Raw genomic sequence first — 24,848 nt, 5'->3', positions numbered from 1 at the left:
TTTTTTTTGGGAGCACTTTCAAATAAATCGAATAAAAATAAATTGAAAAAAACTATCTTCGAAAATATTTGCCGCTCTTCACTTAATATAACGGACGCAAGCGCTATGCGTCCATAATGAAAGTAGGGAATTACCCCATAATAACTCACAATATCATAACTCGACCATAGTGTAAGCGGGATCTAATTTTATTTATTCCGCGGTCATACTAAAGAGAACTTATAAGAGCGAATAAAATGTATGGCGAATAAAAGTATTTAAGGAACACGCAATCTCTTTATTAGGAAAAAAATTATGTGGGCTCTGCTGTAACTGTGAATACCTTTTTTCAATTTTTAAAAGTACTTAAATTTATCCCAAAATTGTCGCAAAATTTTTCAAACTCAAATCAACTTTGTTTTGTGTTAATCAGCGTGAACAGTAACTCCCAAGAGCGTGGTATGGAAAGAAGTAAACAGTGTTTTTTCAAGTGTCAGATGCCGACTAAATGGGCTAAACAATTTAAATTTACCAAAACTGTTAGTATCCTGGAATATTTGCTTAAATTTGTTCATGTTTTGGTACAAGCGGAAAAAAAATTGGAAACGAGATTAAAAAATGAAAATTTAATTGCAAGAGCATGCCGGGTGCTCGGCTCGGTAACAATGAAAAGCGCAAGTTTCGCCTCTCTTATCACAATTATCCTTTTTGCCAATGGTATCAATGGAACTGCGGTGCACTTAATGCCTATGTCGTCATTACAAAATGCAGCAAGGCAAGTTTTTCGCACTAAGATACATATATATATTTAAGTTTATAGATTACAACTATCAAAATAGCATAATTTGTTATTTCTATATTTAATGTTAATTAGTATTTTTTTTATAATTTTTCTTATCAAATATACATATGTATGCGCTATACATAAGTACACTTTTGTATCTATCTAGATAAATCTGGTTGTGTGCTGTTTATAAGCAGACCCATCCAATGTGGTGATTCACCAATGTTTTTGCACATATGTATGTATAGCAATCTAATATTTTGGCTTCACTTTCTTCGCAGTGTCAGCAATAAACACAGTTAACTTGTTTGCCCCAAAACGTGTTTTTAGGGTCCGGAAATTATTTACCGTGCGGCAAAACTTCTGAACTCTACGGACTTGTGCTATATTGTCGTTCAAAGCGTATTTTGAAATCCTATGCACACCTTAACGCAATTTGTCTAAATACCAGTTTAAACAAAGAAGAACGCTATAGTCGAGTGCCTCGAATATCAGATACTCGTTACTCAGCTTAAGAGACCAAAGGGAAATGGAGATATGCAAGCAGAAAAGCCGCGATCTCAATATATGTATGGTTTTGTGGGCGGTAGACAGACTTAAAAGAAATGGGCGTTAGAGTGGGCGTGAGAAACTTTTTTTTGGGTCAATCGATAGGTATAGACGAGACTAATACATTTCAGTTGAAATTTTTTATCTAGCATGAAAATTGTGGGCGCCACAGGTGTGGGCGTTAGAGTGGGCGTGGCATATTCGCGTAACAAACTTGCGCTGCGTACAAGACATCGGAATCTAAATCTGAAATCCCAATTCTCTATTTATGATAGTTTCCGAGATATCCGCGTTCATATTAATGATTTTTTGTAGCTTGTGGGCGGTTTGTGGGGGTTAAAGTGGGCGTGGCAAACTATTTTTGGGTCAATTGATAGGTTTTGATGAGAATAATACATTTCATTTAATATTTGTATTCTAGCATCGAAACTGTAGAAGCCACAGTTTTGGGCGGTTTGTGGGCGTTCGAGTGGGCGTGGCACGATGCTGAAACAAACTGGCTCTGCGTAAGAAGCTCAGAAATCTGCAATAGCGGGTATCTGATAGTCGAGGTACTCGACTATAGCGTTCTTTTTTGTTTTATTTGCTGTGAAGAGAATCATTCAATAAAAATTGGTAAATAAATAAATAAACAGTTGCCTGCTCCGAATTGCAGTTATTCACGAAATCGACTTTGCATCCATGTAACGCGGAATATTTTCTCCCACACCTTCTACACAAGTTTGTTTGGGATTTGAGGCGCGTTAAAGGGTAAATGGATGCAAGCTCGACGCGTTCATTATGTAACGGGTATAAAAACTAGAACACATAGTTTTGACCCCTGATATAACCTGAACGCCGCTTGATATTATGCAGTGTAGCGTTATTTCCAGGCGGCACCATCGAGAAGGGCTTGGCGGCATTTTTATTCTTGATCTGGATCACTAGCCGAGTCGATCAAGCCATTTCTGTCTGTCCGTATGAACGCTGTGATATCGGAAACAATAAAAGCTGCAATACTGGGATTAGGCATGCAGATTCTAGAGATTTCTGCGCAGCGCAAGTTAGATTTTTCGTGGTGCGCGCTCACACTAACGCCCGCTTACTTCAAAAAATCGTTCACATGAACGCTCATATCTCGGAAATTATCAAGGCTGGAGAGTTGGGATTTCAGATTAAGAATCATTAGCTTCGTATGCAGCGCAAGTTTCTCACGCTAATGTGCCACGCCCACCAACCGCCCAAAACTGTGGCGCCCACAGTTTTGATGCTAGAAAAAATAATTTAACTGAAACGTATTGGTTTCGTCAATACCTATCGATTGAACTAAAAAGTCTTTGCCACGCCCACTTTAATGACCACAACCGCCCAAAAACAAAAGCAATGACGTCAAAGCCGGACTGCGCAGCAAATATAAGTCTCTAAAACAAAGCTGTTCGACCAAATATTTTATTGTACAAGAAACATTTAGATTTAAGTAAATGTACATAATGCACTTAAAGATTTTTCATGTTTAGCCATCATACATAAATGTACATGTTTTTTCCTATTTTATGTATTGCTCTCTCTTTCTTGGCGCTGTCAGAAACATAAGCATGTACAGAAATATAAAAGCGAAAAGCGCTGCAGGCGCTAAAAGAGAGCGGAGTGCGCGGGTAACTTCTATTGAATAATTAACATTTGAAAAAATTTGCCCTTTTTATCACGCCCTCTCTCTCCAAAAAACTCAATACCAATTTCAGCTATCTAATTCCTGTTGGAGAAGGCGTTTTTACAATCTCGTAACATTTTATGCTGTTTTAAAGGTCTCTATTGGTGACAAAATAAAAGGAACATGGCCGACCGTTATCTTCAAGGGGCCTGGGATAGCGAAAGTCTATAAAAGCTAGAAATTAGAGATTAAACATGCCGATTCTAGAGATTCTTGCGCAACGCAAGATCGCCCTCTCTAACCCCACGTAAATTTATTATACCCGTTACTCTTAGAGTTAAAGGGTATAGTGTATTTTAACTCAACGAGTAAGGGGTACATTGTAATCCGGGAAAATGATGAAACAGGAAAAAGGAAGCGTTTCCGACCCCATAAAGCTAAGGTCGATCTAGCCATGTCCGTGTCCGTGTGTACGCTGTGATCTCGAAAACTATAAGAGCTAGAGAGTTGAGATTTCGTATTTAGATTCCTTAGCTTCGTAAGCAGCGCAAGTCTGTTGCGCGAATGTCCCACGCCCTCTGTAACGCTCAAAAGCTTCAAAAATCGTACATATGAAAGCTAATATCTTGGAAACTATCAATGACAGCGTGTTGGGACTTTAGATTGAGATTCCTTAGCTTCGTTCGCAGCGCAGGTTTTTTATGCTAGTATGCCACGCCCACAAACGCCCATAACGCTAAAACCTGCCGAGCGCTCACATTTTTGAAGATTCAAAAAAGAATTTAAATTGATTTTAATGATCAATACCTATATAAATGCTGAGAGTCGTATCATACGCATTGTTATTTTAAAAGTTATGACCAACTAAGTTAAACAGGCTTAATACCTATATAAATGCTGAGAATCGTACCATACGCATTTTAAAAGTTAAGACCAACTAAGTTAAACAGGCTTTGACAAGGTCAGTAGTACCGCTAGGCTCCACTAGGTACCGTGGCCACTAGGTAACACGGTCTGTAGTACCGCTACCGTCCGTTAGGTGCCATGGTGCTGGCACTGTGTGTGCCGCGCAAATAGAAATGCCTTTGTACTTTATTTCATTTGAAATTTGAAAAAAAATTAACGGGTATCTATACGCATCAAGTTAGCAAAACAACTTTTGATATCCAAACTTTTTTCCTATTGACAATTTGCCGTTAATTATCCGTAAATTATTCGTGAAAGAAATAAATTTGCCGCTTAATTTTTTAAAAAATTATAAGGTGTTCTGCTAAGTTGATATCAAGTTAGCAGAACAACTCCTTAAACTTGAACTTTTCAAAAATGTTATAGCTGGTATTTTGCCGTTATTTATCCGTAAATTATTCGTGAAAGAATAAATTTTGTAGCTCCATTTATAAAATTTATTTAAAAAAAAAACTTTGTTGTTCTGCTAAGTTGATATCAAGTTAGCAGTACAACTCCTTAAACTTGAACTTTTCCAAAATGTTTTTAACTGGTATTTTGCCGTTATTTATCCGTAAATTATTCGTGAAAGAATTAATTTTGTCGCTCCATTTTTCGTTGGTCCTCCAGTGACAACCAGGATGAATAATACAGTTTCGCACTACAAAGCATTTTGCCGAAGGCGCACTACGTGGACGGTCTATGACGACCTGTTAAAAAAACCACATTCTGCAGAATAATTGGCCAAAGTGAAACCAGAATTATTAATATATTCTAAGATGTAAAATAAAATTATTAAAACAATATATACATACAAGTATAAAATTAAAAATGTTTAGTTTATTTCGACAAACAATTGGGGGTAGCCACCCGAATAACTTTTTATTCGCTATGAACATATGTTGTATTTTTTAAAAGTTTTTAATAGGTTATTGGTCAAAAGATGAATATTTGTGTATATATGTTGATTTATCAACGCAAAATATATTTTTTGCTACGAGGACCCGGACAAATTTTTGAGAAAGGCGATGAAGAACGTGAAAAACAAACTAATAAAACAAAAAATCAGAAATACTAACAATAATTGTCCCATTATTGAAAATCTGAATAATACGATGTAATTAAAATGAATTTAAATGTAATTAAAAATATATGTATTTTAGATTCTATATTTTCATAAGTGAAATCTCATGGGAAAAATACTGAATTTCACAAGTGATTTCACTTGGGACGTGTCACTTGCAAGTGATTCTATAAGTGAAAGTCATTGGAAAAATTCTGATTTTCACAAGTGATTTCACTTCCCAAGTGTGTCATCGGCACGTGACAGGCCATACGAAAAATGAGTATAAGGAACAAGTGAAATCCCGTGGAACTTCGAAAAACTTTCATTTGAATTTTCACTTGTGAAAATGGGAACATCCCATACAATTTTCTATATCGAGCGTCCCTTGTTCTTCACTTGTGCCCGAGGACATGTCCCACGGCATTCACAAGGTGATTCCCAAGGGAAACTTCTTCTTTGGAACTGAAGGGATGTTAGTAGAAACTGAGGACAAAAGCAATACATTTCCAATGACGTCACAGCCAGACTATGATGTGTTGGCAGCTTTCATGGTAGACGATGTTTAACACTGCTGCTGTATTGGCCTGCGTTTCTATTGGTAAAGCTGCATTTCAAAGAAAGGGAATAAGGGGAATTCTTACAGTGCTAAGGATCACAAGAGGGTATTTTTCTCCAATGTACACATACGTAAAATAACCGCTTAAAAACAAAAAAAAAATATTTTAAAAATGGGGCGACAAAATTTATTCTTTCACGAATAATTTACGGATAAATAACGGCAAAATACCAGCTAAAAACATTTTTGAAAAGTTCAAGTTTAAGGAGTTGTAATGCTAACTTGATATCAACTTAGCAGAACAACTATGTTTTTTTAAAAAATAAATTTTAAAAATTGAGCGACAAAATTTATTCTTTCACGAGTAATTTACGGATAAATAACGGCATAATACCAGTTAAAAACATTTTGGAAAAGTTCAAGTTTAAGGAGTTGTACTGCTAACTTGATATCAACTTAGCAGAACAACAAATTTTTTTTAAAAAATAAATTTTAAAAATGGAGCGACAAAATTTATTCTTTCACGAATAATTTACGGATAAATAACGGCAAAATACCAGCTATAACATTTTTGAAAAGTTCAAGTTTAAGGAGTTGTTCTGCTAACTTGATATCAACTTAGCAGAACAACTAAGTTTTTTTTTTAAATAAATTTTATATATGGAGCTACAAAATTTATTCTTTCACGAATAATTTACGGATAAATAAGGGCAAAATACCAGCTATAACATTTTTGAAAAGTTCAAGTTTAAGGAGTTGTTCTGCTAACTTAATATCAACTTAGCAGAACACCTTATAATTTTTTTTAAAAATTAAGCGGCAAATTTATTTCTTTCACGAATAATTTACGGATAATTAACGGCAAATTGTCAATAGGAAAAAAGTTTTGATATCAAAAGTTGTTTTGCTAACTTGATGCGTATCGGGTATCTGATAGTCGAAGCACTCGACAATAGCGTTTCTTCTTGTTTTTAGTTTTGGGTGTTATTGTTGGAGAAGAAATAGGAAATAAGGAACCGTATGGAAACATCTTTCTCACCAAAAAAAATTCCCGTATCATTAACCCGTGAAAGTACCTGGCATTCAGGTATTAGGGTGTTCTAATTTTTCGAAAAATACGCGTTTAGGGTCTGTGAATTGGTTTCAAAGTGTATAACTACTCATTTTTGGCTTTCATGAAATACAAATGACCTTGACTTGGTTTTATTTCTTAAATTCGTTTGAAATTCAGTATTTTCGAAAATTTTCTTCATATTGACCGAGATCAGAGAGTTGAGCAAGATGTGGATGGGAGGGGGATGTCGTTTTTTTTTTTTTTAATTCGGGCCTTAAACATGTTGTATTAGTCATTTTTGAGTAAATTTTGAGAGTGTTTTGCAAGGTCTAAATTTTGGTAAGACCCAAAATTAAACAAGAAAGGAAGTTGTATACCCTTGCAGTTATAATTATTAAATTTAATTCGAAACTCTAAAAAAAATACAAAAGTTATATTCCCAATAGTATAAGATAATATGTTAAAAAACATCGAAGCTATTATTTGTATCTATTATTTTCCCACCAATTTTCCGATCGTTCCTATGGCAGCTATATGATGTAGTCGTCCGATTTTGATAAAATTAAATTCGAAATTCAGAACTAAATAAAAAATGTTATTTCCAATCGTAGGAGTTTATATGTTAAACACACAAAAGAAATAATTTTTCTTAATTTTTTTTTTCCGATTTTTCCTATGGGAGCTATAAGTTATAGTTGTCCGATCCGGGTGGTACCGACTGATATACTACCTGCAAAATAAAGAAGACTTTTGGGAAAGTTTCAGCCCAATAGCTTTAAAACTGAGAAACTAGTTTGCGTAGAAACGGACGGACAGACGGACATGGCTAAATGGACTCGTGTAGTGAAATACATAGAATATACATACTTTATGGGGTCTGAAAAGTCTCCTTCACTGCGTTCATAATACCCTCTGCAAGGGTATAAAAACACACTGTGAAAAGGGGTGAGAACAAGAATTTATTTTTTGAATCACCCTAATGTATATATATTGATAGTAATCGCGAAAACGATAACAGTGTGTGTGTGTATCTAAATATAGATATCATTAACACAATTTGTTCATATCTAAAAATACAAGGGCGGCGACAAGTAGTTTCCCCTTTGGTTATATAAAATAACGGCACGAAATACAATTTCCCTTTTCTTAGGGATGCTTCGTTTTGGTGTGAAATAAATCTGCTTCTCTCTTCTGTGCCTAAGAAGGTATCCTAGCTGGATTGGTGGCTTGTGGACACAAATTGCCAGCCTGACCTTTGGATGAAGCTGGCAATGCGATTTGGGGAGATCGTAAGATTTGCTAAGAAAAATGTTTCAACGTATTGCAATCTGCGGGCACTTAGAGCTAAAGTTGCCTCGGAAGTTTCCTCAAAGCCAGTGCAGAAGCACGCCTACGAGCGCCTTTTTGTCATTCATAACTCTTTGTTGTAGGCGTCGAGACTGGCTTTGTATAGCTGCCACGCCTGCAAGCGCTTTTCCTGAGGACTTCGAGTTTCCAAGTCCACCATTGTGGCTAAGTTTCTTGTTCCCCCTGGTTGCGCTGGTCGAACTTCAGTTTTCCAGGCCTTTTTACAAGTCCTATAAGGTTGTTTGGTATAAATTATTTTAATCTACGGGGGAAGGGATTCTCTGGTATGAGTCAGCCAAGGGTGTTTGGATGGAGATTCCAGTTCGTTTTCCGATTTTCCTAATAACTATATAGCGGTGGTCAAAGAAAGAGTGTTTCTTTTGTCAAAAACAAGGAAGGGCGCTATAGTCGAGTACCTCGACTATCAGATACCCGTTACTCAGCTAAAGGGATCGACGGGATATGGAGATATGTAAGCAAAGCGAGATTGTAATGCGCCACCTACCCGCGATTTCAATATATGGTTTTGGCAGTCAGATTTAAGCGATATGGGCGTTAGAATGGGCGTGGCAAACTTTTTTTGGGTCAATCGATAGGTGTTGACGAGACTAATACACTTCAGTTAAAATTTGTTTTCTAGGGTTTGTGTGTTTGTGTGTTTGGGCGGTTTGTGGGCGTTAGAGTGGGCGTGGCAAACTTTTTTTGGGTCAATCGATAGGTGTTGACGAGACTAATACACTTCAGTTAAAATTTGTTTTCTAGGGCTTGTGTGTTTGGGCGGTTTGTGGGCGTTAGAGTGGGCGTGGCATATTCGCGTAACAAACTTGCGCTGCGTACAAGGCTGCGGAATCTACACCTGAAATCTCAATTCTCTATCTATGATAGTTTCCGAGATATCAGCGTTCAAACTTTCGATTTTTTTTTAAGTTTGTGGGCTTTAAAGTTGGCGTGGCACACTGAAAAAAAAACAAACTTGCGCTGCGCAGGAATCTTAGGAATCTGTATGCAGGGTTTGCATATATGTACTACTCCGTAGCAGCGAGATTCTTAAAAATTTTGCTATGCTATTGCTACAGCTCTCACTTTGACGAGAGCCGGAGCAGAGCCATAGCAAAACAACGAAAAAGGATGTGCTCTGCTCTGCTCGGAACTTCGACGAGTGGCAAGCAATAGCTATAGCAATAGCAGAAGTAGCAATAGCAATAGCCGTATCTTGGATATACATTCGTTGACATAATAAAATGAATTGAAATAAAGAATAAGTAATAATACTATTCATAAAACTCAAAAAAAAAAATCAAAATAAACAACTTAAAATTAAATTCAACTTAAATATATAATAAGTAATAATACTATTCATAAAACTCAAAAAAAAAATCAAAATAAACAACTTAAAATTAAATTCAACTTAAATATATATGCTATTAAGTCATGGAGTTTTCAGTAATTAAGTAAATATTAATTAAATTATTAATTATCGCCTTCAAATAAATTTAAACTGTCGATCGCATTGTCTAAGTGAGTTGAGTTAAGGCGGACAAAAAGAATATTTTCCAATGTTTCATGGCGTAATCGATTTCGGTTGACCGACAACACTAGTCTTAAAGACGAAAACTATTGTTACCTACAAATATATGGAAATGTAACCACATGTTTATTTAAATTTTGTTTTGGATTAAGTACAAATTCTTACTTGATTTGGCGGTATAGCAAAACATATTTTGCTTAGTGCGTAGAGCTAAATCGCACGATTTACTCTCTTTCCAAAAGTTTAAAACATTCATATTAGATTTCATATAAGGTAATTTCAATGATTCAACCATTCCATGGATATCACTTAAAAAGTCATCCAAATATTAAAATTACTTTCAATATTGTTGGTCTCCGAAGCCATTGAACTAGTATATAATAATAACATATGAGTCCATAAAGTCCCATACCATTTCATTCACTAGGAAGTCGTCATCAGTTGATTTATTCTTTACAGTATCAACAAGGCCTAATATACTTTTCGCCTTTTTGAGTTGGTCAACCATGTTGTAAGTTGATCACCATCTAGTTGGACAATGCAATTGAGGTAATTAAAAATTTTTAGTTCAAGAATGTATTTGGTAAATTTACGGCAGGTTACAAATACTCTCTAATATTTGTATTTTTTGTAAAGTCGAGTGCACAAAGCAGTCCAGTGTGTGCTGCACATCGACATATTAGGTTGTCAAAAAAGTCATGAGGTGTTTTTATTGAGTTTTCAATTGTTCATAAAATAATGCGTTTCAAGTCAAATATGCGCCGTTTTGTTCGATGACGCGTTCCCAATGAGATGCCAACTTTATAATGCCCCTCTTATAGAACCTCGCTTCCCTATTGGCAAAAAACTCGAAGAGCCAATTTTCACAGGACTCTCTTGTGGCTAACTTCAGACTACCAAGCGCGTTCGCCATGGACAGAAACAGGTGGAAATCACTTGGTGCGAGATCCGGACTATACGTTGGATACAAAAGAACTTCCCATCCGAGCTCCAGGAGCTTCTGGCGCGTCACCAAAGATGTGTGTAGCTTGGCGTTGTCCTGATGGAAGACAATTCGGCCTCTATTGATCAAGTATTGGCTCTTTTGCATGAGTGCTGCCTTCAAGCGGTCTAGTTGTTGGCAGTACAGGTCCGAATTGAGCGTTTGGACATAGGAGAGCAGCTCATAGTGGATGATTCCCTACCAATCCCACCAAACACCACCAAACAGAAGAACTTTCCTGGCCGTCAATCCAGGCATGGCCACCGTCTGGGCCGCTTCACCGCTTTTCAACCACGGCTGTTTGCGCCTTATGTTGTCGCAAGTGATCTAATTTTCATCGCCAGTCACCATAAGCCTCAAAAGCGGGTCGATTTTGTTGCGATTCAGAAGATGTTTCTTTGCGTCAGTTCATGTGGCACCCGTACTACGAACTTCTTAGTGACACCAAGCTTCTTCAAATGGTTTATAACGGTTTGATGACTCATGCCCAGCTCTTGACCGATGCTACGGCTGCTACTATGCCGGTCTCTTTCGACCGATTCAGCGATTTTATCGCAATTTTCGACGACATGCCTTCCGGAGCTTGGCGCATTTTCGACCAGCTCTACACCAGAACGAAAACGTTGAAACCATCGTTGTGCGGTGGAAACTGTATCGGTTCCATAAACGGCACAAGTTTTATTGGCGGCTTGAGATGCATATTTGCCTTTATCGTAGTAGTACTTTAAAATATGCCGTATTTTCTATATGTTTGCGACGGTATAACTCACGAACGACTAAAAAGAAACCACAATGAAACACGTGTTACCGCGTGAAAAGAGTTATCCAAAAAGGAATAATGTATAAGGTATAAAACCAGAAATACGCGCTTGCAGCGACAATTAGCGGAAATACCGCAAGTCTTTTTTGACAACCTAATATTTGTATATCACCCACATGAATACTTTCTGTTTTTTCAAAAAGGTCGATTTGCTTTATGTACTCAACGTTCTTTTCAATACCGGCATCGTCAGTATCATCGTCGCTCAAAAGCATTTCTGATCAAATTTTCGAAGTCTTTATCATATTGTCCCCGTTATCCGATGTAATTGAAACTTGGCTTGGTGCTATTTCGTATTTGACTAATACAAAAATAATATCTTTGGCAAGATTTTTGGCTGTACTTGAGCCAACTGCTCTGAGATCCATTCCAAGAACTCGCGATTTTATTTAATCTGAGCTGATAAATTAAGCACTGACGCCGAATATGTTTCGATCAAGACGCGTTGCACTATCAATTTTTAATGAAAGAAGCCGATTTTTACGTTCTTGATGTATTTCAACTCTAATGTTTTCTGCTACATGCTTAAGAACACATTTGCACTTGGTTTCATTTAATGTAAAGTTTTTCCCACTTTTATCTTTAAGACCTTGACATATGGGCTGAAATATGTTACGCATATTATCGGAATTAAGCACATTAAATGGTACGCTATTCTCAGTGACTAGACCAATGTACGATCGGATTCATTTTTTAAAATTTATTTTAACTTTAATTAGTTGGTGTTAACCTATATTTTTGGTTTTCATGCAACTAGAATCATTTTCTTGCTGTTCAGGTCTGATGTCATGCAATGTTAAATGTTTCTTTAAAGTAAAGACACGATCGTTTTTTAAGATTCAAAAATATGTCTTGCATTTAACGTGCTCGTTGTCACTCTCTTCAAAGTATTTTAAAATATACGTTTTATTTGTTGGTGACATGTTTGCACAATAAATCAATACTCACAAATATCAAAACTTATTGCATAAATCGCATTTTCAGAAGCGGCAACAATAAAGTAACGGTGCATCAAAAGCAGAATAGCAAAAACAGAAATATGCAAGAGCCACAGCACGTCAAAAATGTAATTCGTTCTGCTCTCATCTCGCTCTCAACTTTTGTCTACGGCTACGGCTACGCAGAGCACAGAATATCATTTTCTGCTATGGCTATAGCTATAATTCGCCACTCGTCGAAGCTCCGAGCAGAGCAGAGCACATCCTTTTTCGTTGTCTTCCTATGGCTCTGCTCCGGCTCTCGTCAAAGTGAGAGCGGTAGCAATAGCAAAACGAAATACTGCGGGAGTAGGCATACAGACAGCGTTTAAAAAGCTAACGCTGTCTGTATGCCTAATCCCAGTATTGTAGCTTTTATAGTTTCTGAGATCACAGCGTTCATACGGACAGACGAACAGACGGACATGGCTAGATCGACTCGGCTAGTGATCTTGATCAAGAATATATATACTTTATGGGGTCGGAAACGCTTCCTTCTACCTGTTACATACTTTCCGGCGAACCTAGTATACCCTTTTAGTCTACGAGTAACGGTTATAAATAGGGCAATGACCTCCCTCCGATTTTTCGTTATGAAGGTGGGCTCGTTACCTATCATACCCACCGGGAGATTTAATGAAAGGATGAACTCAAAAATAATCTCCCTTTTGTTTGTCAGTGCAGATCGTTAGAGGTCCTCTTGGACGTTGCGTTGTAGGCCAAGATTAAGGTGTTTCCTAGCGATAGTTTTACCTGCACAGTCAGCCACGCACAGTACGGCGGACTTATTTTGTATGCAATTTTTAGGGTCACCATGGCGTGCACAATGGCTTTTAAGTCTTAGGCATATTTTATATTCGTTTAGATGTCGTAGACTTGATTTTAAACTTTGATAGTTTGTTTGTAATAACCTTAAACATTATTATTATTTATGCTAACATAGCCCTTGATCTTTTAAATTATAAAATACATTCGCTTTATCAATGTTAATTCCACAAAATTCAATTAGGTATTAAAAGAGTAGAAAAATGTTATATGTCAGTCATTTTAAATGAAAGTTTAAGGCACCGGCCAACTAAAAAAATGTCGTTGTTTTCACATAAATTGTCGGACGACAAAAATAAAACATACAAATTGGTTAGGCGCAACTCAAAATGTATACAAAAATATGCTTAAAAAAAAAACTGAACAAAAAATGATCCTAAAAAAATTATTTTGCCTTCTTTTTTTAATCAGGAACTACCATCACTTGGAGCATTTAAAAATTAGAAGATATAGTTATACTAGTTCTACTCGTAGATTAAAAAGGGTATATTAGATTCATCTGAATGTATGTAAGTAGATGAAAAGTCATTCCCTGAAAACCGGCCACCCAAAACGGAATTGGAGTGCTATATTTTTCGTATTTTTTTATGTGCTAGTGCACTTGAAAACAAACCAATAAGGGTGGTTTAAGGGCAGTCGCATGTAGGGTCGCTATATATAGTTAAATTGATATATTTAAATACACATTTTGCAAAAAGGTCACACAAAAGAAATATTTTTTAATCTCGAAATGTTTATTTTAACGAATGAAGGGAGTTGAAAAGTATATTTCTCGTTTTTAATGGTCCTACGAACATTTTTTGTGATAACCCATTGAAACATAAAACATTGAATTTATTACAATATTTTTATTGTTTAAATTACTAACTTTCGCTCGAAAAAAGGAAAACTATTTTAGGTGAATAGTAAAACGTATATTGCGACTTATGGAAAAAATCGATTTTTGAAACCTAGACATAATTTCGATTTATTTTATATATAAAAGGCAGGATATAAAATGACTATATTTCGATTTATTTTATATATAAAAGGCAGGATATAAAATGACGAAACATATCAGGTTGATCCCATATCTTCGCAATGTTTTTTTTAAGTTTAGCCGCTTTCTTGGTTTGTTCTTAGTTGTTTTGATAAAAATCGATAAAATCATAACTTGATAAATTTTTTTTAAGTTTTAGTAAGTGAAACAACGTTTTAAGACGAGAGAGCACCTTAGTCGAGTGTCTCGACTACCAGGTACCCGTTACTCAACTTTTAATTTGAAAAAATTCGCAAAAAATGGCATTGTGTACATGGGCAACAGTGTCGCCTAATGAGAGTTATTCGTAGACTAAAGGCATTATATAAATTATTTAATTATCCGTGCCGGCTGGCGGCTCCTCCGCGGCAGGGGTAGAGCCGGTAGGTGATATATCCGTAGGGGGGTGGCAGTAGAGTACTGCCCGCTGATTGATTGTTGGCGGCCACCAAGATTGGCAGCCACAGCGGAGTCGGGTGGTAGCTTCGACTCCCTTGCTTCTTCCGAAGTATACGGTGGGAGATACTTATCTCCGATGTCACGGCCCTTAAGGCACGATAACCAAATTCGATAATCAAAATAATAAAACGGCTAAGGCCGGAGTTTTATGAACGAGCTGGAGCTCTTTATTTCAAATCCAAATTAAAACTAAACTTAAGATTGAACAAAAACTCATGCATAGCCGGATGCCCGTGGCAGACCGCTGACCTTGCACATTTTGCAAAAGTCATACGATCGCTGTCAGCCAATGAAAAGGAGCCACGGTTCGGAATGGTACAATGTGCTGGCTCAGCTCTAGGGCCAATAAGTCGGACCCGATTTAGGGTGGACCATGCATGAGGGAGAAATGTAATAATAATATTGATAATAATAAAAAGTGATTAATACTAGAGAATGGTAAACATGATAAATGATTAACATTAATAAGGTAAGTAAGAACTGGCCTGCTCAGCTTAAGCTGGGGGTTGGTTGTTAACTACTCCCACCTTAAATTGGACGCCGTCCTCGGTGACAGCCAGTTCGTCGATGGACTTTTGTAGCTGGGCTGCCTCTCGTTTGCGCCTGCAGTGTTGTTGGAGCTGGACCAAGCCGCATAGCTTGAGGCTGACGGCAACTCCTGCGGCGAACCAAATCCTCGGGGAACCTCCATCCGACACGTCATCCCGTAGCTCCTGCAGTAAACGCAGGTTATGCTCGTTCATCCGCTGTAGCAATGGTAGACTCAGTATGTGATCGTGTCCCGTGATGTTAATTAAGGGGGAGGCCGCAATACCCGGGCTCATATTCACTGAGTGGTTGAGGTTCAAATATACGGAGTCGTTTCTCTCAAAAGTAATGAGGTTGGTCCCTATTATGGTCGTTGTGGGACCGTCATCGATGGTAATCCTCGTCAGTTTCTCATTAATGATAATTACTCCGTCGTCCACAATTGTAAGGGGTTCCAGATTGCTGGGCCGCGTCCGGCATGTAGCCGCCCCGCCTGCATGTAACTGCTTGGCACAGGTGTCTTGGGGCGCTTTTTTGCAAAATGTGGCCAAATTGGTAGAAGTGCAACCTGAGACTGCTAGGATTCCGTCATCACATTCAGCCACGATGTTGTTTTCTATTTGTAGCATAGTATGGTAATGTGCAACAGGGAAGAGCAGGACCTTTTTACAAATACGCTTACCTCTAGGATACTGGACTATAACGTGGACAAGAACATTATTTTGAAGAATTTCAATCTTAGATACATCCATAAGGCTAACTATAGGGACCTCTGTTAGCTGTTCGTCGAAAATAGCCTTTAGGTCATTGTGATTAAAAATGGTAGGATTGATGATATTATTTTTAGCAAGAGTGATGGTGATCATGCAATTCTGGATTTCTGATATTAACATTCTATTCCTGGCAAGGAGTGTTTCATACAAATGGCCTGAGTCGACAAGCCCGTCCCTCTTCTCCCTGAGTGTCTTGTTTACTGTGTCTGTGAGTAGGTTGATGTGCTTCTGTGTCTCTGTGTTAATTACAACCTGTCTGTTATTAGCCTCGATAAGCGACGCTTGATTGGTGTTGATTCTACTTAAATCTTCCGCGTCGGGTGTACCCGCTACGACCTTAAGGACTGAGCCCAAAAAATCAAGGCTCCTGGCCATTCTATGGTGTATCTTTAGTTCCTCCAATAGGTTTTGAGCATGCTCAATGTCCACTTCCAGCAGCTTCCTCATATGGGACTGTGGGAACAGTTCTAGCATTTTGATTGTGGAGTCGATAATGATGGCAAACTCGGACAGATTTGTCGAGTGCCTGACCAGGCCGTACTGTTCCCATATTAAGACATTGCCATCTAGCACCGGGATGTATTTAGCGTGCGAGAAATCAGTGATTCTCGCGCTCGCGGTGGACAGCAGTATGATGCATATAATGGAGAGCCTGTGGGAATTTAGCAAAGATTGGGTTTTAATATAAGGGCGAATGTGGCGAGTGGAGTGCCTACCTAATGTTGTCCTTATGGACCACCCTCCCCTTAATGAGAACAGATGTTCCCAGATCTGCTTCTACACGCTCTTCTGAATAAAGCGGTGTCAATTTATTCCCTAATCTTTTGTTGTTGCGAAGGTGTACTCTTTCGCCGACTTCGAAGACTCTGTTTTGCCTAGAAGGATTAACCCTATCTAGGTTGGATTGTTGTGCTTTGTCAATCTTGGCTTTAATTGCCAGCTTCATCTCATCGCTGCTTGCGTGGATGACCTCTATCGGCCTAGACTCTGTGACCGAATGTAGCGACCTGTTGTATTCTATAGTAGACCTCAATATTATTTCTACAGTGTCCTCGATTTTTTTATCAATTTTGAGGCATCTGGCAATTTCCGCCAGGGTACTGTGAAATCTCTCAACTTGGCCATTGGAGCTACTGTGTAGCGGTGGCGCATTGACAACGTCGATGCTGTATTGGTTTTTCAGCAATGACGTGATTGTCTCTGAGTTAAAGGAGGCCTCATTGTCGCAGTATATAGTTTTGGTGTTAGAGTAAAAATTTACTAACTGAAGAATAGGTGCTCGTACATCTATTATTGCCCTGGAAATCAAGGGCTGTACGATAGCGAATTTGGAGAATTTATCAATGCAAGTTAAGAAAATTTTTTTGTCGGTCGAAAAAATGTCGATATGCAACATTTCCCCAACGTATGATGGGATGGGCGTAGTTCCCAATTCCTGTTTCTTGGGATGGCGGTCGTATTTGGCTTTATTGCAGACCTTGCAATTTGCGACTACTTCGCTAGCTAATTTTGACATGTTCGGGAAGTAATAATCCCGGAGAATTTGTTTTGCGTTCTCCTGGGCAGCCCTATGGGCGCGATTGTGCTCGGTGTTAGTGATTTCCAACTGTTCATTAGCGTTGGTTATGTCACTGACAAAGGTTTTACAATGCCAGAACTTTGTCGCAGGAAATTCCTGCCTCAAGGCATGTTGGATGCGAGCTAGGGTAGGTAAGTCGCAGTGAATCGAATGATCTCTTTAACGGATTCAACAAGCAAGTCCTTGTTATTAAAATTGATGATATGACGAGTTCTGTTTCCAAAGACTATGAAATCTCGCCGAAGCGGATGGTCCGCTTCTTCCAAAATAATTTGGTTTCTAAAGCAGTTAAGAGGTTTATCTGTGGTATCTATGGTGTACGAGAGTGAAAGCTCACTATGCACCGTAGCCGCGTCAGACTGGGCTTCAGCCTCTAAGTTATTCAGGGGTTGCCTTGATAATGCGTCAGCTACCAGGTTTTGTTTTCCGGGTGTGTAAAATACTTTCCCGTTGTTCTCATCAATGAATGCTTTCCATCGCTTGATTTTAGCGTTGGTATTTTTGTCGGATACCGCATACGTGAGAGGCTGGTGGTCTGTGAAGATCCGTACCCCATTGTTACCGTACAGGTAATTCTGGAGTTTGCCTATTGCCCAGACTATCGCCAATAATTCTCTTTCGTTTGTGGCGTAGTTCAGCTCGCAGTCTTTTAGCGTGCGTGAAATCATAGTAATAGGTCTTTTATTCTGGGACAGTACCGCGCCTATTCCACTCGCTGAGGCGTCAGTGGTTAAGTCAAACGGTGATTTGAAATCAGGGTATGTCAATATGACATCTTCGGATGCCAAAATGTTACGAAGGTGGTCGAATGCATTTCGCTGGTTTTCATTAAACCTGACAGCTACTTTTTTCGACATATTCTTGCTGACCGTCCCGTTTTCCCCTTTGAGGATGGCGGTCAGGGGTCTAGCAATAGATGCAAAGTTTTTTACAAAGCTTCTGTAATAGCTCGCCAGGCCTAGGAAGGACCTGAGGCTAAACAGATTTTTTGGTTCTGGGAACTCTTTTATTGCCCTAACCTTTTCTGGGTCTGTTTTTGTCCCTCCTCTGGTAACAATGAACCCTAGGAATTCAACGCTCTCTTTAAAGAACTTTGTTTTTTCTCGTGCCACCCTCATGTTGGCATCGAGTAGGCGCTTAAGCACCGTGTCAATATGCTTGACATGTTCCGTTTCATTTTCGGAAAAGATGATAACATCGTCAACGTAGACGTAGCATATTTTGCCGATTTCTTCCCGCAGCACATCGTCGATGGCTCTTTGGAAAATACTCCCTGCGTTTTTTAGGCCGAAGGGTAGTCGGCAGAATTCGTACTTCCCACCATTAACTGAGAACGAGGTTTTCTCTCTGTCCTTTTCAGCCAGGTATATTTGGTGGTACCCTGACTTCAGGTCTAGGGTAGTAAAAAATTTGGCTTTTCCCAAGTTCGCTAGAATCATGGGTATGCTCGGCATGGGATAGCGATCGGCGACTGTTCGCTCGTTCAGCTTCCTGAAATCGATTACTAATCGCTTCTTTCTACTGCCATTATCATCAGTCCCTTTTTTATCAACTACCCAGGCAGGGCTGTTGTATGGGGATCTGGACGGCCTGATTATGCCGTTTTGCAGCAGTTCTTTGATTTCGTTGTTTACAAAGTCTGCTGCCCCCATAGGGTAGGGGTATAACTTGGAGTAGACAGGTTCGTCACTCGTAGTTCGAATAGTAGCGATGACCGATGTGTTGAAGGTGAGCGCCTCGTTAGAGGTTGAAAACACCTTAATTCTTTTCAGAATAGTTTTTTTGAATTCGGCTTTAGCCGAACTTGGCACCACTATGTCATCGATTTTGGTGAAATTGACATTTTGACAGTCAAAAAATTTGAGCTTTTCAGTGACATTTGCATATTTTATCACGCTGCTGCCTAGGTTCCATGCTACTCCTGCTCGCGTTAGCGAATCGAAGCCTATTATAGCATCGAACGTGCTCAATGTATCCAAGAGGAAAAATGGGACGTCTAGTCCAAAAATGCGCATTATGCACTTGTATTTGACATCACTGGAGCCGTGAATAGAGCTCACAGTGAAGGGGGTTTCGACCGGCATTACGTTTCTTAGCTCCTTTACGGGCTTCACGTAATTTTTTGCCGCCCCGGTGTCGATGAGAATTTTTATTGATTTAAGCTCGGCGGAGTCGCTATCTTCCTCGATGGTGGCAACCTCGGCCTCAGCTGTGGTGGCATAATCCGTCGCCTCCTGTTGGGGTTGGGCTATATTGTTGACGCGTTGGCGTCTTTGGCCTGATTGACGCTGGGACGAGTTCTGCCTTTTGTAGTTGTTGTTACTTTGAGGCTTTCCCCAGCTTGTTTCTTGTCTAAATCTAGCCGTTGAGGGGTCTACCTCCATGGGTTGAACTTTATCCTGGTCTAGTGGCTCAGTATCCCTGTGCTTTGGCCAGGGATTGTTCTCATGAGATTTATTTTGGTTTTGTTTAGGGACAAAGTGCGGATTCTTATCCCCGCCTCTCCATTGCTTTCCCTGACTCTTACTATTGCGCCTGTTGCCCTCATTGCAATGGGACTTGTCTTCTATAGCTTTCGCGTAGGATGCCGCGAACGCACTTCTCTCAATGCTGTTCTCGGCCTCTCGCGCTAACGCTAGTGCAGACGGAAGGTCTTTGGGTTGTGCTGGCAGCACGAGTGACTTGAGTGGTCTTTTAAGCCCTGCAATGAATGCATGAAGGGCATCATCCCTAACCTCCTTATTTAGGATAGTTGCTGTGTCCGAGTTATGTGACATGACTATTTTGTTAGTGACAAGCGTGAGTTTCCTCTCGACCTCGTCATAGTATGCCATAAGATCGGAGTCTCCTTGCCGAACCATTTCTAAATTTTGCCGCAGCACTCTCAAGGACGTTTTGTCCGCATATGTGCAATCTAGTCTGGCTATAATTGCATCGAAGTTTAGCACTGTATTGTGGGACGTGAGTAGTGACCGAGCGGGTCCGCAAATTTTGTTTTTAATTATGACCACGGCCTCGTAGTGTGCCTCGCTGCCGTCGTATTTCTTAAATACCTCATAGGCATCTGATGCAGCTTGCCTCCACGAAACATACTCATCGTGGCTTCCACTGAACGTTGGCAGAGACTTTACTATGTCCAACTTGACATCGCATCTTACTGCAGGGTTTGGTACTTCTCTTTTGTAAACCTCCACCTGCGGCGCTTGGACTGACAGCGCGCTAACCTGTGTTCTAACCGCATCTAATTCTGTGGCGAAATCGATTCTTAACCGCTCCTCTTGTTCGCTAAGAGCGGCGCTGACCGCATTTGCGACAATCGCTTGGACCATTTCTGCGTTCATTTCTGGTTGATCTGTGTCCCTAACTTCGGGGCGAAACCCTACTTCTTCGCTACTTTCGCTATCGTCGCTATCAATTTCCTGTTTTACTTCTCTATACTCCCAACTCATTGGCAGTTAAAGGGCGCGAGGTAGATACGAGGATTTGACGATTGGGCTTCAAGACAAAAGGTTTCAACGGGCCACTTTGGTGATGTAAAGTCGAAAAATTTAGCGAAAAATAATAGATCGTCACCTAAAACACAAAGATGTTGGATTAATTTGTCCCAAGAACCAAATTAAAATACAGAACGGTGACAACAAGTATAGGTCAATTCGACTGGGTATATTATTAGCACAGACACACTGGATAACTTTGGTACGAAACTCAATATAAGCACAGTAGGTAAATTTGTAACAAACACAAGGAGAAAAACGACTGGGCCCTCTGAATGCGTATAGGAACCAACCTTAACAAAGAAGTACAATATTCCTTTGCATAATTAAATCGTGTAAATGTCGATCGCCTTGGCACCAGTGTGCGTTATTTGAGACGTATGGTTTCTTTTATTATAATGCACTTAAAAAAATCCAGATCGAACAAAATTAAATCAACACGCAGAACATGGAAGTGTATTGTAATTTAATATTTGAATAATTTATTCACATAAAAATTGCCAGTACGAGTGTACGTAACTTGAGTTATATGTATATTTTTTATTTGCCACGCACTCATAAAAATCTGAATCAGAAATCGAAAATCGAGTCACTTTTTATACGTAAAAAATTCCTATTGCTGGGTGTAGGAAATTGTATGGCATATGTGTGTTGTGTATGTGTAGACTTTGGCTATTGTCGGCGCTCAGCTACTTACATAATTTACAACTTCAGGGGTGGGATTCGAATATTAGTAATAATATTAATCCGTTGGGCGACAATTATTTAATTATCCGTGCCGGCTGGCGGCTCCTCCGCGGCAGGGGTAGAGCCGGTAGGTGATATATCCGTAGGGGGGTGACAGTAGAGTACTGCCCGCTGATTGATTGTTGGCGGCCACCAAGATTGGCAGCCACAGCGGAGTCGGGTGGTAGCTTCGACTCCCTTGCTTCTTCCGAAGTATACGGTGGGAGATACTTATCTCCGATGTCACGGCCCTTAAGGCACGATAACCAAATTCGATAATCAAAATAATAAAACGGCTAAGGCCGGAGTTTTATGAACGAGCTGGAGCTCTTTATTTCAAATCCAAATTAAAACTAAACTTAAGATTGAACAAAAACTCATGCATAGCCGGATGCCCGTGGCAGACCGCTGACCTTGCACATTTTGCAAAAGTCATACGATCGTTGTCAGCCAATGAAAAGGAGCCACGGTTCGGAATGGTACAATGTGCTGGCTCAGCTCTAGGGCCAATAAGTCGGACCCGATTTAGGGTGGACCATGCATGAGGGAGAAATGTAATAATAATATTGATAATAATAAAAAGTGATTAATACTAGAGAATGGTAAACATGATAAATGATTAACATTAATAAGGTAAGTAAGAACTGGCCTGCTCAGCCTAAGCTGGGGGTTGGTTGTTAACTTATAAAGACTTACAGCACTGTTAAGTTTTTAGTCGCCAGTTTTACGGGCACGGATTTTCGGTCCTTTAACTGCCTTCTAGTGCTTTTGATTCACTGAAAATATGTGAATACACTGCAGGTCAGTGTGGAGAGAGAAAATGCTAGAAGCGAAAAGAGCCCCCACTCCCGCGCCCGGACCATTGTTTCTCAGTCAATACATTATTTTTCTGCACCTGCTTACATATGTTTCTGGGAGCGCCAAAAAAGAGACTGTAGTACGTAAAATGGACAAAAAACGAATATTTTAATGTACGAGCATGGTCGCTCACAGCTTCTGTGGAATACCGCGAATTGATCGGCTATTTCCTGTACCTGGTCTTGTCTTTATCTTTGCTACTTAAATTATTTGGGTCGTTTTTTGGGGTTTTACCAAGAGTCAAATTGCACAAAAAATATATTTTATATAACTCTGTTCTTTTATTTTCAAAGGTTTACAAGGTAAGACTTGCCTATAAACGATTCGTTTTGGATTTTCCCTCTGGTGCAATAAAAAGTATGTTATCCTCCTGGGGTAAATTTATTTTCTTTGTTTGCATTAAATGCCTTTTACCTTTTATTCGTTTAATACAAGTATTAATATCGAATAAAAAGCTATAGTGTTGTGAATGTGATAATTCCTACACAGTAAACTAAGGTCATTCTATACGGCGAAATTAAAAACAAGAAAGAATACCTTTTACTTAAAATCTTCCACTTACCTCCTAACCCCACCCCTCATTCTATCTGACAAGATGCAGTAAAATGCGACTTAATAAAACAAAAATCTAAAAACCTTTAAAAGATGATCAATACTTGAAAATAAACTAAGGCTTTTTAAAGGATGCAATTCATTTAGACCATCTTCTTCATCTTAAATTAAGTTGAAAGAAATAAAACAATCATAAGGAGAACTTTGACTCAAAACCGTTACCGAAACTCACACTGACATGCAGTAATAAATACCCTTCAATTCCAAAAAAAAGAGTTTCACTTGTGAATACCGTGGGACATGTCCTCTTGCACGAGTAAGGAACAAGTGACACTCCATATAGACAAATGTATGGGATGTCCGCTTTTTCACCAGTGAAAACTTAAATGAACATTTTTCGAAGTTCACGGGATTTCACTTGTTCTTTATACTCATTTGACGTATGGCCTGTCACGTGCCGGTGACACGTGCCACGTGAAATCACTTGTGAAATTCAGAATATGACCAATGAGTTTTCACTTATGAAATCATTTGCAAGTGACACGTCCCAAGTGAAATCACTAGGGAATTTCAGAACATTTCCAATGAGTTTTCACTTATGAAATCACTTGCAAGTGGCACGTCCCAAGTGAAATCACTCGTGAAATTCTGAATATTTCCAATGAGTTTTAACTTATGAAAGTATAGAATTTAAAATGCATCAATTTTTATTTACTTTTAAATTCATTTATATTAAATAGTGATATTTAGGTTTTCTGTTACAGAACACTTATTGTTAGTAGTCCTAGTTTTATGTTACGTTAATTTGTTTTTTACATTGGTCATCGCCTTCTTTAAACTTTTGTCCGGGTCCTCCGAATCTTTGGCCAACGTTCCTGAAAAAATGTATAGACATATGTTTAAAAAATGCGTTTTATTTGTATATTTACCTTTTCGAGCTGTGTATAACCCCTTGCGGGATTTTTATTGGCACAAAACAATTCATCATCCACTTTCGGCTAACGAAACCCATTAAAAACATTCAAAATTTACGTACTTTAAACTAAGATCAATGCACAACATCTTAAACTTAATGTAACACTTACCTGACTTTATTATATTAACTTAAACAAACGATTAAAGTAACTCTGCTGCTCACAATTTAAATGGATGCTTCCCTTTCCATTACTCAAACAGAATGCACCAAGTCTTCCTCTCACCCCTTTACTTGATTTATTTTGTTTTCTCTGCTGTTGGCGCGTGCCACTGCACCTATACCCTTTCTAAAGCGAAAAATTTCTGATTGTATAATTTTTACTTCTTGAGTAAAAAACACAGTACAATTTTTTTTTTAATTGTAATACTTAAATGGTTTAACATAACATTATAAGTAAATTCAATTTACTTAATTTTACTATAATCAAATAATTTACTTTTATAAAACAATATTAGTTGTTTTTTCGATATACAATAATGCTCCTAAAATATTAGGGCATTCACATGTCGCTGCTCCACGAAAATGGTTCCGCCGTAATGTTAGTCGCTAGCCGAACATAACGGAGAGACGCAAAAGAAATAACGGACCGGGCGAAATTTGCCTCTGAGAGCGCCGAGTGCAGGCAGATTATAAGACAAAGAAAGAGAGGGAACCTCCAAATATCTTCCTTTTTTTGTTGCACGACCGTTTTCGTAGGCAGTCTTAACCGCTGCGTCGACTTCTCTGCTGACGTCAACAGCGGCACAGCGTTTTAGGCACAAAAAAACAAAAAAGCTTTTTGCCTTGAGCCATGTCACCGCGTCCCTACTGCAGAACTGAAGCGAGACAGAATGATATGGAAAC

General features: G+C 38.8%; 1 protein-coding gene across 1 annotated transcript in view; it reads left to right on the top strand.

Annotated features, from left to right (window-relative positions):
- The first annotated feature begins 185 nt into the window (after nucleotides 1-185).
- Nucleotides 186-24,848, top strand: part of LOC119562776 (metal transporter CNNM2) — a 164,567-nt gene continuing 139,904 nt past the window's right edge. Inside the window, exon 1 of the mRNA XM_037875961.1 lies at nucleotides 186-754. Coding sequence (XP_037731889.1) covers nucleotides 441-754 — 314 coding nt within the window. The 5' untranslated portion in view covers nucleotides 186-440. The remainder of the gene's footprint in view (nucleotides 755-24,848) is intronic.

This window comes from Drosophila subpulchrella, unplaced genomic scaffold (assembly GCF_014743375.2).
Source record: "Drosophila subpulchrella strain 33 F10 #4 breed RU33 unplaced genomic scaffold, RU_Dsub_v1.1 Primary Assembly Seq94, whole genome shotgun sequence".
Lineage (NCBI taxonomy): Eukaryota > Metazoa > Arthropoda > Insecta > Diptera > Drosophilidae > Drosophila > Drosophila subpulchrella.
This window is presented reverse-complemented; position numbering and strand designations above follow the sequence as displayed.